The 17,022-nt window shown below is 44.8% G+C and overlaps 1 protein-coding gene across 1 annotated transcript in view; it reads left to right on the top strand.

Annotated features, from left to right (window-relative positions):
• The window catches only part of IGF1R (insulin like growth factor 1 receptor), a 665,430-nt gene extending 649,105 nt beyond the window's left edge, over window positions 1–16,325 (top strand). The window contains exon 21 of the mRNA XM_030189730.1: window positions 15,048–16,325. Within this exon, the coding sequence (XP_030045590.1) occupies window positions 15,048–15,414 (367 nt within the window). The 3' untranslated portion in view covers window positions 15,415–16,325. The remainder of the gene's footprint in view (window positions 1–15,047) is intronic.
• The last annotated feature ends 697 nt before the right edge of the window (window positions 16,326–17,022 follow it).

Genomic DNA, 17,022 nt, shown 5'->3' with positions numbered 1-17,022 from the left:
CAGTTGAGCTCAAGGCGTTTTAGCCCCTGTGGCCAGGCGCCCTTTGCCTGTGTGCTGGTGCCCTACTGGCCCTGTCCCTGCTTGAAGTGGGTTACTTGCATCTCCCCTCATCCATCTTTTCTCCAAGCTGAAGAGCCCTAACTGCTTTAGCCTTTCCTCATAGGGAAGTCATCCCATGCCCTTTATCATTTCCATCACCCTTCTCTGTACCTTTTCTATTTCTATTTATTTATTTATTTTTCAAAATGCGGTGACCAGAATTGAACACAATATTCGAGGTGCGGTTGTACCATGGAGCGATACAAAGGCATTATAACATCCTCATTTTTGTTTTCCATTCCTTTCCTAATAATACCTAAACAAGAGCGCAGAGGGTTTCAACATACCAACAATGAGACCTTGATCCTTTTTTGGGTGGTGACTCCTAATGTGGAACCTTGCATGACGTAGCTATAGTTTGGGTTCCTCTTTCCCACATGCATCACTTTGCACTTGCTCACATTAAACATCATCTGCAAAGAAAGCTTGCTGTTCGGAAGAGCGCAGGGAAATTGATCATCGGCCTGTGAGCACATAACTCGTATTAAGCTTCAGTATGTTAACACATTAGTAAAAACAAAATTACTAAACAAACAAAGCCCTAACTTTGTGCCTGATATAAATATCCTACATAATAATTTATACCTCGAACATTCTCTGGCTGGCTGTCTGGGTTCATAACATCTCCTGATGTCAGCCAGCGTTCCATTCCCCCTCACTGTCCCGCCCTCGCGTCAAGACGTAATGACGTCAGAGGGCGGAACAGTGAGAGGGAAGGGAACACTGGAGGCGAGCTGACGTCAGGATGTTATGAACGGAAGCCAGCCAGAGAATGTTCAGGAACAAGTCACTGGACATGGAGGGAAGGAGAGAATCGCGGGACATTGAGGGGAGGGCGGGCAGGGCAGAGGAGAATTGATGGACATGGATGGGATGGGAGGAGAGTAGAATTGCGGGACATGAATGGGAGGGCAGGGAAGAGGAGAATCGCTGGACATGGAGGGGAGAGAAGAATCGCTGGACATGGAGGGGAGGGCAGGGGGGAGAGAAAAAAAACACGCTTACACGAGAGCCTTCCTAGGGCCCGTTTCATTGTTGACAAAATGGGCTTGGTTCCACTAGTAAAATATAAAAATATCATGGACTGTACCTCTCTATCATTTTAGGGAATTATTATAGTGGTATGATAGATTTGCCTAGCAAAGTTTAGGGGGGGAAAAAAGCCTGGTTCATGGGCTGCTTTCTGCTGGAGACAAACAGAAGGATCGAGGGACTCCAGTGCCTGGGGTTCATCTGTAAAGAACCTTTTTGGCTGCAGTAGCAGCTCTGGTATCATGGAACATTCCCGTTTACTTATTTGGGAGGAGGAGGGATATTAACAGGCATATGTTGTTTCCACTCCCTACTTTGGTATGCCTTTCCCTTAGAGGTCCTGCAAAGGGATCTCTGTGGATAGCATTGCAGACCGTGATTCTGAGTCCGATTGGAATTATGCAAGGAGCTAGGGGAGAGGGATGCATCTTGCAAGGGAATTTGTACGTAGCTGTACCTGATTGCAGGCTCCATAGGAAATAAAAATAGTACATTATCAATGAGTATCTGTTTCTTGTTAAAATTTGCAGGGTTGCCTAATATAGAACATAGCTAGACAAAAAGGGAGAGCTTACAAGAAGGTGGAGTTTTGTGTATTTTGTGCTGGCCTTGCTTTGTATCTGTAATCCTAGGAAGGCCCCATTCATGATCCATGATGACAGCCGGGAAATGCGATCCTTGAGAGTATAGTAGTCAAACCTCAGAAATTCCTTTGAAGGATATTTGAGGGTTAAAGAAAGACACTAACCTATCAGTGCAATGTATAAGACTCAGACGCTGCAGCCAAGTTTTTCAAAATGATTGGAGATGCTAAATGCAATGTAATCTCTTCCTTCTGGGGTACAGTGAAAACAGCTTAATAAATCTAGGGGGTGCTGTTACTTACAGACTCAAGTGGTTATTTTTTTTTCCTAAAACATAGCATTGAAAATTAGATCAAACCTTTTTTTTTGTTTTTTTGTTTTTTTTGTTTAAACAACAAAAATCGTGTCTTCCAGAAGGCCTTTCATAAGGAGGGTGGGGTAGAGATTCATGTGCATTTTCCATAGGGGGGCCAGTACTGTAGAACAAGCTTCCAGGGTATGTTTGTTTTTTGTGCACCCTTTTCTCATTTTAAAAAAGTGCTGAAAACAAGTTTGTTTTTGCAGGCATTCTGAGTATATTTTATAGTTAGGTTTTTTTTTTTTTTTTTTTTTTTTGTTACGTACCGTTTTAAAATTATGTATGTTTGAATTGTAAGTCACTTAAAGTTGTTGTTTTTTTTTTATGTGGGGTATAAGTTTTAAAAATAAAGAAAATGTAAATATATTTCTGCAGCACCTTCTCTGCATAGCAAAATATTCCATGGAAGAAGCCATTGGAATGAGAAACGAATTTGGGGGGGGGGGGCATTGTGTGAAGGATACATTTGTAATAGTACAGAGACAGGCTGCATCATTAGTGCCCTCAATGCAATTCTGTGAACTGGCTGAGCAAACTTGACATTTTTTCAGATGTGTCAGAGTAGGTGAGGGGAGTAAAAAGAATAAAAGTTAAATTTATTTTTTTTGTTATATTTGTACCCCGCGCTTTCCCACTCATGGCAGGCTCAATGCGGCTTAGGTACTTATTTTGTACCTGGGGCAATGGAGGGGGTTAAGTGACTTGCCCAGAGTCACAAGGAGCTGCCTGTGGGAATCGAACTCAGTTCCCCAGGACCAAAGTCCACCACCCTAACCACTAGGCCACTCCTCCACTCACATCAGACTATCACCCCCAACAGAGATGAAAACATAAACAACATGTGCAAAGGCAGTGGCTGGGTCAGGAGACCCTGGAAAGCAATGAGCAAGAATGTTCCTAGTCTGGGGAAATCAGTACAGAGTGCTTCTGTGTTTTTCCTAGTCTGGGAAGTAACATTCCAGATTTGGAAACCCTGGTACTTCAAATCTCATATTCTTTGGCAAAGCAGAAATTGGCCAGCTCCACTGTGCCACATGGTACAATAGGGTAATTCTGAAATCCTCATTATTTTCATTATTACTTCTTCTCTTATGCCCTTTCCTTCAGATCCTCTGTAACCTACATATCCTTCTCACAACTTAAGCTTCCTGGATGCTTCTGCTATGGTCACACTTATTCTTCCTGTTTGCTTATGCAACTGTTGCCCCTCTTCCCCCATGTTGCTCCCTATCCGTTTCCGCATTCAATTCAAACTTCTCTTACTGACCTATAAGTGCATTCACTCTACCGCTCCCCAGTACCTCTCTACTCTTGTCTCTCCCTATACCCCCCACCCCCTCGGGTAGTTCGTTCTGTGGATAAATCTCTCTTGTCTGTCCCCTTCTCCTCTACTGCTAATTCCAGACTCCGTTCCTTTTATCTCGCTGCACCTCACGCCCGGAATAGACTTCCCGAGCCTGTACGTCTAGCCCCGTCTTTGGCCATTTTCAAATCCAGGCTAAAAGCCCAACTCTTCAACGCTGCTTTTGACTCCTAACCACTACTCACTTGCCCTGTACCCTTTTATCCCCACCTCTTTAATTCCCTTACCTCTTAGTTGTTCTGTCTGTTTGCCTGTCCTGTTTAGATTGTGAGCTCTTTGAGCAGGGACTGTCTTTTTGTGTATGGTGTACAGCGCTGTGTATGCCTTGTAGCGCTATAGAAGTGATTAGTAGTAGTATGTCTCCCCTGAGAATCAGGCTATATCTTTTCCTTGATCACATGAAAGCAATTCTACTGAGGATATACAGATGTTTTATTTAGTTAGGTAGGGTTAGGAGTTAGAGTTAGGGAGCAGGCTGTGCTTCTTTGACCCATGGCATAGTTGGTGGATGAGCCTGTCCCTCTTTGTTAGAAGCAGCTGCAGGCCAAAGGGGACCAGAGCAGGTAGTTGATGATGGTGATTTGTTTTTGCACTTGCTGATGTTTTGCGTCTTTATCGGCCAACTTGCTTGTTTTTTCTTTTTGAGTAGCGCATGCCGCCCTTAGACGTGCTCGCTGGTAGTTTTGCACTTTTACTGAAAAACAGAGGAACTGCTGTATTAAAAGCACCAAGGCAAGGAGTATGCTCACTCATTCCTGTTCACAAGCAGAGCACAGACTATTCCAGCTGAATTGCTCATGATAATCTCAGCTAGCAATTGCTCCCCCAAACTACCAAGCCCATAAAAATGTACTTGGAAAAGAAAAAAGAAAAAGTTTGCAGTGTCCCCTGAGGTCTACTGGGAAAAACTTTGTCCATGTAGTGTCAGCAAAGTCTTCAATACCAGAATATATTTAAAAATAATAATAAAGCAATCTTCCTTTTATGGGAAATGCTGTGAGATTTCTGATTCTAGAAGGGTTTAAAAGCAGCATCACATGTCCTCGCTTCTGCTGATGTCACATGCACTACTCCAGTGTCCCTGATATCCTTTTAACCCTGCCCCTCAGGCCTGCTGGGCTGCAAGCCAAGACATATCAAGAGCCTTTGGTCCCAGCTGATGGTTCTATTCAAGGACAACCCAGTTAGCTGGAGAAGAAACAGCTATGAAATAACAAAAATGGATTTCACGTGTTTGTCACTGGCTTTATTTTGATCTTCCCTCCCTCCCTTTTTTTGTGTGGGTAGGAAGGAGTAAGTAGCACATTTTAAAGGTTTTCTTTATATCTGTGAATATGACAAATGTCCTCTGTGTCTCCAAGGAGAAACAGTTTTGCCCTGCAATTTCTGTGCTGCTTTTTTAAAATGTTGATTCATTCCAGTAAGTTACTTGAGAAATCTGAAACCAAAACAGTATTCTCTTTTATTACATAGCTTCCCACTATTCAGAAGCTGTGGGATAAGTTGTGTCCATCAACCAGCCAGGTGGAGATAAAGAAGTGAAAACTAAGCTGAGACACATCTCTCTTGGCATCTAGTCCAGCTCCTCAGTATTTTTTATCTCCAGCAGGTGGATGGACACACTTTTCAGCCTCTAATTCGGAATGATTTGTTTCTCGTTCATTTGGTCAGCTGGTCCCCAGTTGAGCTTTGCGGGTGGCTTGAGTCTACAGAGTCATATCTGGAGGTGTTCAGATCCCTGTCTGTGATGCCCCGTGAATTTACTTCATTCCTTCTTTCACCTGTCCCCTGTGTCCTGTGGAGCTGTCCTTTAAAAAGAAATGGAGAAGGAAATAGATTTACTGGAGAGTGAGGGACAGAGTATCAGTCCTGAGTCTTTCTCATCTGGGGTAAAACTTGTAACATAGTAGATGATGGCAGAAAAAGACCTGCACGGTCCATCCAGTCTGCCCAACAAGATAACTCATATTTGCTGCTTTTTCTGTATACCCTACTTTGATTTGTACCTGTGCTCTTCAGGGCACAGACCATATAAGTCTGCCCAGCACTATCCCCGCCTCCCAACCACCGGCTCTGGCACAGACCGTATAAGTCTGGCCAGCACTATCCTCACCTCCCAACCACCAGTCCCGCTGCCACCACCGGCTCTGGCACAGACAGTATAAGTCTGCCCAGCACTATCCCCGCCTCCCAACCACCAGTCCCGCTGCCACCACCGGCTCTGGCACAGACAGTATAAGTCTGCCCAGCACTATCCCCGCCTCCCAACCACCAGCCCCGCCTCCCGATCTTGACTAAGCTCCTGAGGATCCATTCCTTCGGCACAGGATTCCTTTATGCTTATCCCATGCATGTTTGAATTCCGTTACGGTTTTCATTTCCAACACCTCCCGCGGGAGGGCATTCCAAGCATCCACTACTCCGTGAAAAAATACTTCCTGACATTTTTCTTGAGTCTGCCCCCTTCAATCTCATTTCATGTCCTCTCGTTCTACCACCTTCCCATCTCCGGAAAAGGTTCGTTTGCGGATTAATACCTTTCAAATATTTGAACGTCTGTATCATATCACCCCTGTTTCTCCTTTCCTCCAAAGTATACATGTTTAGTTCAGCAAGTCTCTCCTCATAGGTCTTGTAACGCAAATCCCATACCATTCTCGTAGCTTTTCTTTGCACCGCTTCAATTTATTTTACATCCTTCAGAAGATACGGCCTCCAAAACTGAACACAATACTCCAGGTGGGGCCTCACCAACGACTTATACAGGGGCATCAACACCCCCTTTCTTCTGCTGGTCACACCTCTCTCTATACAGCCTAACAACCTTCTAGCTACGGCCACCGCCTTGTCACACTGTTTCATCGCCTTTAAATTTTCAGATACTATCACCCCAAGATCCCTCTCTCCGCCCGTACCTATCAGACTCTCCCCGCCTAACACATACGTCTCCCGTGGATTTCTATTTCCTAAGTGCATCACTTTGCATTTCTTCGCATTGAATTTTAATTGCCAAACCTTAGACCATTCTTCTAGCTTCCTCAGATCCCTTTTCATGCTTTCCACTCTCTCCCGGGTGTCCACTCTGTTACAGATCTTAGTATCATCCGCAAATAGGCAAACTTTACCTTCTAACCCTTCGGCAATGTCACTCACAAATATATTGAACAGAATCGGCCCCAGCACCGATCCCTGAGGCACTCCACTACTCACCTTTCCTTCCTCCGAGCGAATTCCATTCACCACTACCCTCTGGCGTCTGTCAGTCAACCAGTTCCTAATCCAGTTCACCACTTCGGGACCTATCTTCAGCCCCTCCAGTTTATTTAAGAGCCTCCTGTGGGGAACCGTGTCAAAAGCTTTGCTGAAATCTAAGTAGATTACGTCCATAGCTCGTCCCTGATTCAATTCTCCTGTCACCCAATCAAAGAACTCAATGAGATTCGTTTGGCACGATTTCCCTTTGGTAAAACCATGTTGTCTCGGATCTTGCAACTTATTGGCTTCCAGAAAATTCACTATCCTTTCCTTCAGCATCGCTTCCATTACTTTTCCAATAACCGAAGTTAGGCTTACCGGCCTGTAGTTTCCAGCTTCTTCCCTATCACCACTTTTGTGAAGAGGGACCACCTCCGCCGTTCTCCAATCCCTCGGAACCTTTCCCGTCTGCAAGGATATATTAAACAAATCTTTAAGAGGACCCGCCAAAACCTCTCTGAGCTCTCTCAATATCCTGGGGTGGATCCCGTCCGGTCCCATGGCTTTGTCCACCTTTAGCTTTTCAAGTTGTTGATACACACTTTCTTCCGTGAACGGTGCTCTATCCACTTCATTCTCAATTGTATTATTTCCAGTCCATCGCGGTCCTTCTCCAGGATTTTCCTCTGTGAAAACAGAACAAAAGTATCTATTTAGCAAATTTGCTTTTTCTTCATCATTTTCCACATAGCGGTTCGCAGTATCTTTGTAGAGACATAGATTTGGGGGGGGGGGGGAGCAGTCAGTGGTAAGTCCAATTAAAGTTTGACTCTGAACTGCTTGGAGGGCTGCAAGTTATATTTGGTGCAGGAGAGAGATCCTGACTCAGCATTTCGGACTGCATTGCGCTGCGCTTGTGTCAGTTGGAGGTAGTGGCTACTCCCACAGAGGCAGTGAAGCAGTTTTCCCACTGTGAGACCCACCGGCTGGCGTCAGGGCGTTGCAATATATGCAAGCCAGGAATCCCCTGAGACATGGGGGAAATAGTTGGTGGCAACACATCTTCGGATTTGACACATCATCCGAATATGCTGAGGACTTCGGGCTGTCCAGCAGTGCCGATGCGCAGTTTGATGCAGGAGAGCGCAGGAATGGGCGCCATTTTGTCGGGACCAAACTGACAATGAGGGACAGCTTCTTGTCTAATCATGTGCAGATCACAGCTAACATGTTACAACCTCGGGGCCCAAAAGAGCATTCAGCTGCATCAGGATATTTGTTTTCTCCATAGCTTATATTGCTTTTACACCCGGCCTATTTATTGAAGCAGGGCCAGTTGGAGTTGCTGCAAGGTGCTTCAGTTTCTTGCCCCTCCGGTTCCTACGAGATCTCGTTTGGCCTCATCTGTTCACGTACATAAGTGTTGCCATACTGGGACAGACTGAAGGTCCATCAGGCCCAGCATCCTGTTTCCAACAGTGGCTGTAACATAGTAGATGATGGCAGAAAAAGACCTGCACGGTCCATCCAGTCTGCCCAACAAGATAAATTCATATGTGCTTCTTCTTATTTGTACCTGTCCTCTTCAAGGCACAGACCGTATAAGTCTGGCCAGCACTATCCCCGCCTCCCACCACCAGCTCTGGCACAGACCGTATAAGTCTGCCCAGCACTATCCCCGCCTCCCACCACCAGCTCTGGCACAGACCATATAAGTCTGCCCAGCACTATCTCTGCCTCCCAACCACCAGCCCCGCCTCCCACCACCGGCTCTGGCACAGACCGTATAAGTCTGCCCCGCCTCCCACCACCATCTCTGCCACCTAAACTCGGCTAAGCTCCCAAGGATACATTCCTTCTGAACAGGATTCCTTTATGTTTATCCCACACATGTTTGAATTCTGTTACCGTTTTCATCTCCACCACCTCCCGCGGGAGGGCATTCCAAGTATCCACCACTCTCTCTGTGAAAAAGTACTTCCTGATTTTTTTCCTGAGTCTGCCCCCCTTCAATCTCATTTCATGTCCTCTCGTTCTACCGCCTTCGTATCTCCGGAAAAGATACGTTTGCGGATTAATACCTTTCAAATGTTTGAACATCTGTATCATATCACCCCTGTTTCTCCTTTCCTCCAGAGTATACATGTTCAGGTCCGCAAGTCTCCCCTCATACATCTTGTAACGCAAATCCCATACCATTCTCGTAGCTTTCCTTTGCACCGCTTCAATTCTTTTTACATCCTTCGCAAGATACGGTTTCCAAAACTGAACACAATACTCCAGGTGGGGCCTCTCCAATGACTTGTACATGGGCATCAACACCTCCTTTCTTCTGCTGGTCACACCTCTCTCTATACAGCCTAAGAACCTTCTCGCTACGGCCACTGCCTTGTCACACTGTTTCGTCGCCTACAGATCCTCAGATACTATTACCCCAAGATCCCTCTCCCCATCCATTCCTATCAGACTCTCACCGCTTAACACATACGTCACAAGTAACTAGCAAGATCCCAAAACAGTACAATAATACATTTTATGCTGCTTATCCCAGAAATAAGCAGTGGATTTTCCCAAGTCCATTTTGATAATGGCTTATGGACTTTTCTTTAAGAAGCTATCCGAACCTTTTTTTAACCCCCACAAGCTAACTGCGATTGTCACATTCTTTGATAACAGGTTCCAGAGTTTAATTACATGCTGAGTGAAGACATATTTTCTCTAATTCATTTTAAATGTACTACTTTGTAGATTCATTGCATGCCCCCTAGTCCTAGTATTTTTGGAAAGAGTAAACAAGCGATTCATGTCTACCCATTGCACTCCACTCAGTATTTTTTATACCTCTGTCATATTTTCCTTCAGCCGTCTTTTCTCCAAGCTGAAGAGCCCAAGCCTTTTCAGTCTTTCCTCATAGGGAAGTAGTCCCATCCCCATTACCATTTTCATTGCCCTTCTCTAATTCCACTATATCTTTTTTTTGAGATGCGGCGACCAGAATTACACACAGTATTCAAAGTGTGGTCGTACCATGGAGCGATACAAAGGCATTATAACATCCTCTTTTTTTTTATTTTCCATTCCTTTCCTAATAGTCCCTACATTCTATTTGCTTTCTTTGCTGCCGCAGCACACTGAGCACAGGGTTTCAAAGTATCATCAACGATGACTCCTGGATCCTTTTCCTGGTCAGTGACTCCTAATGTGGAACCTTGCATTACATAGCTATAGTTCAAGTTCCTGTTTCCCACTTGCATCACTTTGCACTTGCTCATGTTAAACATCATCTGCCATTTGGATGCCCAGTCTCATAAGGTTGTCTTTAAATTTTTCACAGTCCTCTTGAGATTTATCTCTGCTTCTCCCTCCTTATCTGCTGTGGCATCCCATCCCGCTATCTGTTGGAGTTCCCCAGGGATCTGTCCTTGGACCCCTTCTCTTCTCTATCTACACCTCTTCTCTAGGCTCACTAATCTCATCTCATGGTTTCCAGTATCATCTTTATGCTGATGACACCCAGCTCTATCTCTCCACACCAGACATCACAGCAGAGACCCAGGCCAAGGTATCGGCCTGCCTATCCGACATTGCTGCCTGGATGTCCAACTGCCACCTGAAGATGAACATGTCCAAGACCGAGCTCCTCGTCTTTCCACCTAAACCCACTTCTCCTCTTCCTCCACTCTCTATCTCGGTTGATGGCACCCTCATCCTCCCCGTCTCTTCTGCCCGCAACCTCGGAGTCATCTTCGACTCCTCCCTCTCCTTCTCTGCGCATATCCAGCAGACTGCCAAAACCTGTCGCTTCTTCCTCTTCAACATCAACAAAATTTGCCCTTTCCTCACTGAGCACACCACCCGAACCCTCGTCCACGCCCTCATTACCTCTCTCCTCGACTACTGCAACCTACTCACTGGCCTCCCACTCAGCCATCTATCCCCTCTTCAATCCGTTTAGAACTCTGCCGCATGTCTTATATTCCACCAAAACCGTTATTCTCATATCACCCCTCTCCTCAGGTCACTCCACTGGCTTCCGATCAGATACCGCATACAATTCAAGCTTCTCCTCCTTACTTACAAATGCACTCACTCTGCTGCTCCTCATTACCTCTCTACCCTCATCTCCCCCTACGTTCCTGCCCGTAACCTCCGCTCACATGACAAATCCCTCTTCTCAGTACCCTTCTCCACCACTGCCAATTCCAGGCTCCGCCCATTTTACCTTGCCTCACCCTACGCCTGGAACTATCTTCCTGAACCCCTACGCCAAGCCCCCTCCCTATCCATCTTCAAATCCTTGCTTAAAACTCACCTCTTCAATGCTGCTTTTGGAACCTAACCTTTTGAACATATAGACTGCCCCAATCTGCCTGACCTATCAGATTGACTGTACACTTGTCTCCTAGATTGTAAGCTCTTTGAGCAGGGACTGTCCTTCCATGTTAAATTGTACAGTGCTGCGTAACCCTAGTAGCGCTTTAGAAATGTTAAGTAGTAGTAGTAGCATCGCTCTATTCAGAGGAGCCATCATTGAAGAAAACGTTAGTGGAGGGAGGGGGAAGACACAAAACTACTGAGGTTGTTTCATAAAGAGGAACTCAGTACTGTTATTTCTGAGGCATTGGTGGTGCTTTTCATTGAGGAGTCGCCTGCTTCGGCATCAGGAGTTCCATCCGTCTCTGTATGTCAGGTGTTCAGCGCTGTGCGCGTCTGGTAGCGTTATACAAATGCTAATAATAATAATAATGATGAGTGGGAATAGAGTTCCTCCTAAAGCCTTCTCGATGCATCCAGACATTGAAGATCTGATTATAGCAGAGTGGATCTCACTGGATGCGGGGTAGAGTGTGAAGAGCCCTGGCTTGCCTCTACTTGTTTCTGGAGGAGAAAGATTACATTTCAGCTACCGAGGGTGGACTCCCTTCTTATGGCAGTGACTTAAGAAGACACTACTGCCACCACTCCTTCTTCATAAAGATGTTGGTGCAGTGTAATGATCCAAAGAATAAATATAGTTATAATAGAAAAACTAGCCTCAGGTGCCCAGTGACTTAAGAAGACCACCTTGCCGTTGGAAGGGGGCATTGCCCTAAATGATCTACAAGATCATTTAGAAGCTAGAAGGCTCACTTTGATGCGGCCTCTTTGGGCCTTCAAGTGACAGTGTGTGGCTTGTTCATGGCTAGAGCATTCCTGAAGTGGCATTAGCAGTCTGCAACACAAGACGGATGACATAACGCCCAGCGGGAAGTGGGATTGGCCTACTTGGTGGATGCTCTATGACATATTATGGGTTATAGCTCACAGTATGACTATGCATAGAGTAGTCTCTATGCTGATGATTCCCAAATCTACCTCTCTACCCCTGAAATCTCAGCCAGCATCCAGACCAATGTCTCAACCTGCCTATCTGATATCGCTGCCTGGATGTCTCAACGACATCTCAAACTTAACATGGCCAAAACCAAGCTTCTCATCTTTCCCCCAAAACCTACCTCTCCTCTCCCCACTTTCTCTATTTCGGTGGATGGCACTCTCATTCTCCCTATCTCATCAGCTCGTAACCTTGGGGTCATCTTCGACTCCTCTCTCTCCTTCTCTGCTCACATTCAGCAGATTGCCAAAACCTGTCATTTCTTTCTCTACAACATCAGTAAAATCCGTCCCTTCATCTCTGAGCACTCTACCAGAACCCTTATCCACACTGTTATCACCTCTCGTCTTGATTATTGTAACCTACTTCTCACCGGCCTCCCTCTTAGCCATCTCTCTCCTTTTCAATCAATCCACAACTCTGCTGCGCGACTCATTTTGTGCCAAAGTCGCTATGCTCATATTATCCCTCTCCTTAAGTCACTTCACTGGCTCCCTATCCGTTTCCGTATTCAGTTCAAACTTCTCCTTTTGACCTGTAAGTGCATCCACTCTGCTGCTCCCCAGTACCTCTCCACTCTTGTCTCCCCCTCCGTCCCCCCTCGAGTACTCCGTTCTGTAGATAAATCTCTCGTATCTGTCCCTTTCTCCTCTACTGCTAGTTCAAGACTCCGTTCCTTTTATCTCGCTGTACCTCACGCCTGGAATAGACTTCCCGAGCCTGTACGTCTAGCCCCGTCTTTGGCCGTTTTCAAGTCCAGACTCAAAACCCACCTCTTTACCACTGCTTTTGACTCCTAACTTACTTGCCCTGTGCTTTATCCTCACCTCTTTATTCCCTTACCCTTAATTGTTCTGTCTGTGTACTGTCTTATCTAGATTGTAAGCTCTTTGAGCAGGGATTGTCTTTATGTATGGTGTACAGCGCTGCGTATGCCTTGTAGCGCTATAGAAGTGATAAATAGTAGTAGTAGTAGTATGTCTTCGGCTGTCATGGCACATCGGCAACTCTGGTTGCGGCAGCGGATGCAGCATCAAAGCCGTTCATAGTTAAACTGCCCTTTCTGGGCAAGTGGCTGTTGGGAGACAACCTCAGTAAGTTGGTGAAAGAACAGAGGGAACTTAAGCCACAGCGATTACTAGAGGATAAGTCGAAAGCCTCTCTGGTCGTCTGTTTTCAGGGGGCTTTTGATTTCTATACAACAGGCAGTACCAGCCTAGTCATTAACAGTATGTTCAGAAGTGCCACTTTCAAGCATGCCAGTCTTCCTTTCATGCAGACAGGAAGTCCTACTCTGTCAACTAGAGTGCCCAGTGCTTCCCGAGCTTTGCAATGACGCAAAGCTGATCCACTCTTCTCTTCCTCCAGTGGGACTCTTATCAGTTAATGTAAGTTAATCAGATTACTTCACTCGGTAGAAAACACAGTTCCAGGGAGCACTTTTAAGACAACTTTAGCATACAGACTAGGAAATCACCAGCACAGAAATTCAACGCAGTTTAAGAAGAAAACCAACAGCACAAAATCAAAACTAGCAATTATAGATTAGTTAATAGGATAGAGAGGCTTAGGACAGCAAGTGAAAGAACAGCGGGGGGGGGGGGGGGGGGGGTTCTACGTTTGTATTAGGGGGGATGGCCACAAGAGTCCAGGTGGTCCCCCCATGAACTTAGTGATATTTTAGGGGTTACATTGTCCAGACTTTTTTTTGTTTGTGAATCGGGTGGTGCAAATTGTATCTTGCATGTTTTTAATTCCCTTAGTATTGTATGGTTTCAGTATGTATATAGCCTGTTTCAGTAACAACTGTTATACTGTATACCGCCTACATTCGGTTGTCGTATTGATTAAGTTGAAGGCTGGGGATGGGGGTAGGTAAAAATTGTTAAAATTTTTATTACAGTTTTTTTTACTTGGTCTTTAATATGGAGGTATTGCATTTGAATCTTTGTACACCTCTATAGTTGGATGTGTTATTTTGACATGTCCTCAGTAAAAATGTTGAAAACTCGAAATATTAAACAATGCAGTTGTTTCTTAAAAAGGTGTTTAGCTTTCTATACCCAGACCTGACCAATTCAACCTGGCCGTGTTTTACCATTCATTGTGCTGGAACTTAGTGGAAGAGTAGCCTAATGGTTAGGCAGTGGGCTGAGAACCTAGGGAACTGGTTTGATTCCTACTGCAGCTCCTTGTGTCCCTGGGCAAGTCACTTAACCCTCCATTGCCCCAGGTACAAGTAAGTACCTGTATATACGATGTAAACCACTTTGAATGTAGTTGCAAAAACCATAGAAAGGAGGTATATCGAGTCCCATTTCCCTGTCCCTATTTGACATTCTACATGGAATGTTGCTAGTGGAGGAGTAGCCTAGTGGTTAGTTCAGTGGGCTTTGATCCTGGGGAACTGAGTTCAATTCCCACTGCAGCTCCTTGTGACTCTGGGCAAGTCACTTAACCCTCCATTGTCCCAGGTACAAATAAGTACCTACATATACCATATAAACTGCTTTGAATGTAGTTGCAAAAACCACAGAAAGGTGGTATATCAAGTCCTATTTCACTTCCCCTATTTGAGATTCTCCATGGAATGTTGCTACTATTTGAGATTCTGTTGCTACTATTTGAGATTCTACATGGAATGTTGCTACTATTGAGGTTCTAGATGGAATGTTGCTACTATTGGAGATTCTACGTGGAATGTTGCTAGTGGAGGAGAAGCCTAGTGGTTAGTGCAGCAGACTTTGATCCTGGGGAACTGGGTTCAGTTCCCACTGCCACTCCTTGTGACCTTGGGCAAGTTACTTAACCCTCCGTTGCCGCCAGGTACAAAAACCTTAGATATGAGAGCACTAGGGACAGAGAAAGTATTTACATAGAATAAATGTAAACTGATTTGGTTGTACCACAGAAAGGCGGTATCTCAAGTAAATGACCCTTTACCCCTTTTACCATACATAACAAAGTAGAAGAAAGACTTTATCTAAGGTTAGTTTAACGAAATAACCTCGACTTTGTTGTTTTTGTTGTTGTTTGTTGCAGGTTTGAGCTGATGCGCATGTGCTGGCAGTACAATCCCAAAATGAGACCGTCCTTCCTGGAAATAATCAACAGCATAAAGGATGAATTGGATCCGGGCTTCAAAGAAGTCTCCTTCTTCTACAGCGAGGAGAACAAGCCGCCAGACACGGAAGAGCTGGACCTGGAGACTGAGAATATGGAGAGCATTCCTTTAGACCCTTCATCCACCCTCCAGCCCTCTGACAAGCACTCAGGACACAAAACTGAAAACGGCCCTGGCATGGTGGTACTCAGGGCCAGCTTTGATGAGAGACAGCTGTATGCACACATGAACGGGGGACGCAAGAACGAAAGGGCCTTGCCCTTACCCCAGTCTTCGGCCTGCTGATCCTCAGAGCCAGAATCACACAGACAACCACGTTTAACTGACATTATTATTATTAAAAGAAAGTCAAAACGCCTACTGTACCTCAGTGGATACTTCAGAACTGCCATTGCTGCACACGGGAGAATCCTCTTTTCAGTTTAAAAACAAACAGGAGCAGACAGAGATGTCATTTTCCCCCCTCCCCATTATGCAAACTGATGATTATTACAGTTTTAAACGAGGGCACTGGTCATTGGGGCGAGAGGTGGATCTTTAAAAACACAGTGTTCGCACATTCACTTTCAAAAGAAAACACAAAAGCAGACCTCTCTGTTTTCCTTTATGCCCCTCCACTGGTGGCTCCTCTCCCTCTTTCTCATTCATAGTGGGAGAGACACAGCATACCTGTGCCCAGGTCGTGCTGTCGGGGTACATCCATCAAGATGTGAAAGAGGACTGGAGGGGCCCTTGCAAGCAGCTGTCTTAACGTGATAGGTTTTGCTTAAAAGAAAATAAGACAGACTGCATTCTTTAATATTTCTTCATCTTTTTAGGAACATGAGTTTAAAAATGCCTTTTTTCCCCTTCTTCTTTAAAAAAAAAAAAAAAAAAAAGGCCATTTGTCCAATATCGTTTTACTGCTGCCAGATTTTGCCAGGAAAAACTGAAAACTTTTCTCTGAAAATTTTATTTTGGTAGATATGGAATTTGAATAAAAATGACCAGCACACTCCCCTGATTTATGCACCACTTTATCCTTGGACGAATCAAGTCACCTCTGCCTTTCAGACATGAGTTTGCTTTTCCTTTTTCTTCCCCCCATCCTCTTTTCCCTAAATTAAACGGCTATGATTTTCTTGATCATGAGGGGAAGGAAAAGCAAAAAAAAAAAAAAAATGTATATATATATATTAATTCTGGTTAAGAAAAAATAAAAATGAAAAAGGCAGTTGTGACCCTTAAAGAAAAGAAAAAAGCACCTCAGAACTTGACGGGGGGGGGGGGGGGGCCTAAAGCATGCCAAACTTTAAAAATTAAAAAAAAAACAAGAAAAATGAAAATGGAAAGGGCTCTTCTGCAGCAGCGTGCAGGATACCAGGGACGTCCTGAGGACGCAAATGGTGCAGTTTCCGCTTTGTGGACGTTCTTGCTCTCTTATTAAAGATTTTTTTTAGAAAGGTCTCAGTTCTATGTCAGACCGGATCATTTGCATACACACCATTTTTTTTGTCACTTTTATAACTTTTTTACAGTTCAGATATCCATCTATAGGTCTGTACAGAAAAGAAAGCTGCTATTTTTTTTTTTGTTCTTTATCTATGTGGATTTAATCTATGATAAAAAAAAAAACCCTCAGGTTTTGCCTTCCCACCATTTCCTCTTTCCTATATCCTTACCCTCTCTGTTACCCAGAATCTCAACAAAAGCTGTCTCTTTCTACCCCCGTGTAGTGCAACTTTGCTCCCTCTCCCTGCACTCTTGGTAAACCAATATGTGTAACATGGTTTGCCATGAACTGTTTAATGCCTTTTTATAAATATACATTTCCTGCTTTCCCAGATTAGTCGTCTTATGACATCTGGACTGTGTACGGTGGGGATGAGCAGGCTAGACGGGGCTCTTTGTGTG

This window comes from Microcaecilia unicolor, chromosome 1 (assembly GCF_901765095.1).
Source record: "Microcaecilia unicolor chromosome 1, aMicUni1.1, whole genome shotgun sequence".
In the NCBI taxonomy this organism is placed as follows: domain Eukaryota; kingdom Metazoa; phylum Chordata; class Amphibia; order Gymnophiona; family Siphonopidae; genus Microcaecilia; species Microcaecilia unicolor.
Note: the sequence above shows the minus strand (reverse complement) of the source record. Positions and strands in the feature narration are given on the sequence as shown.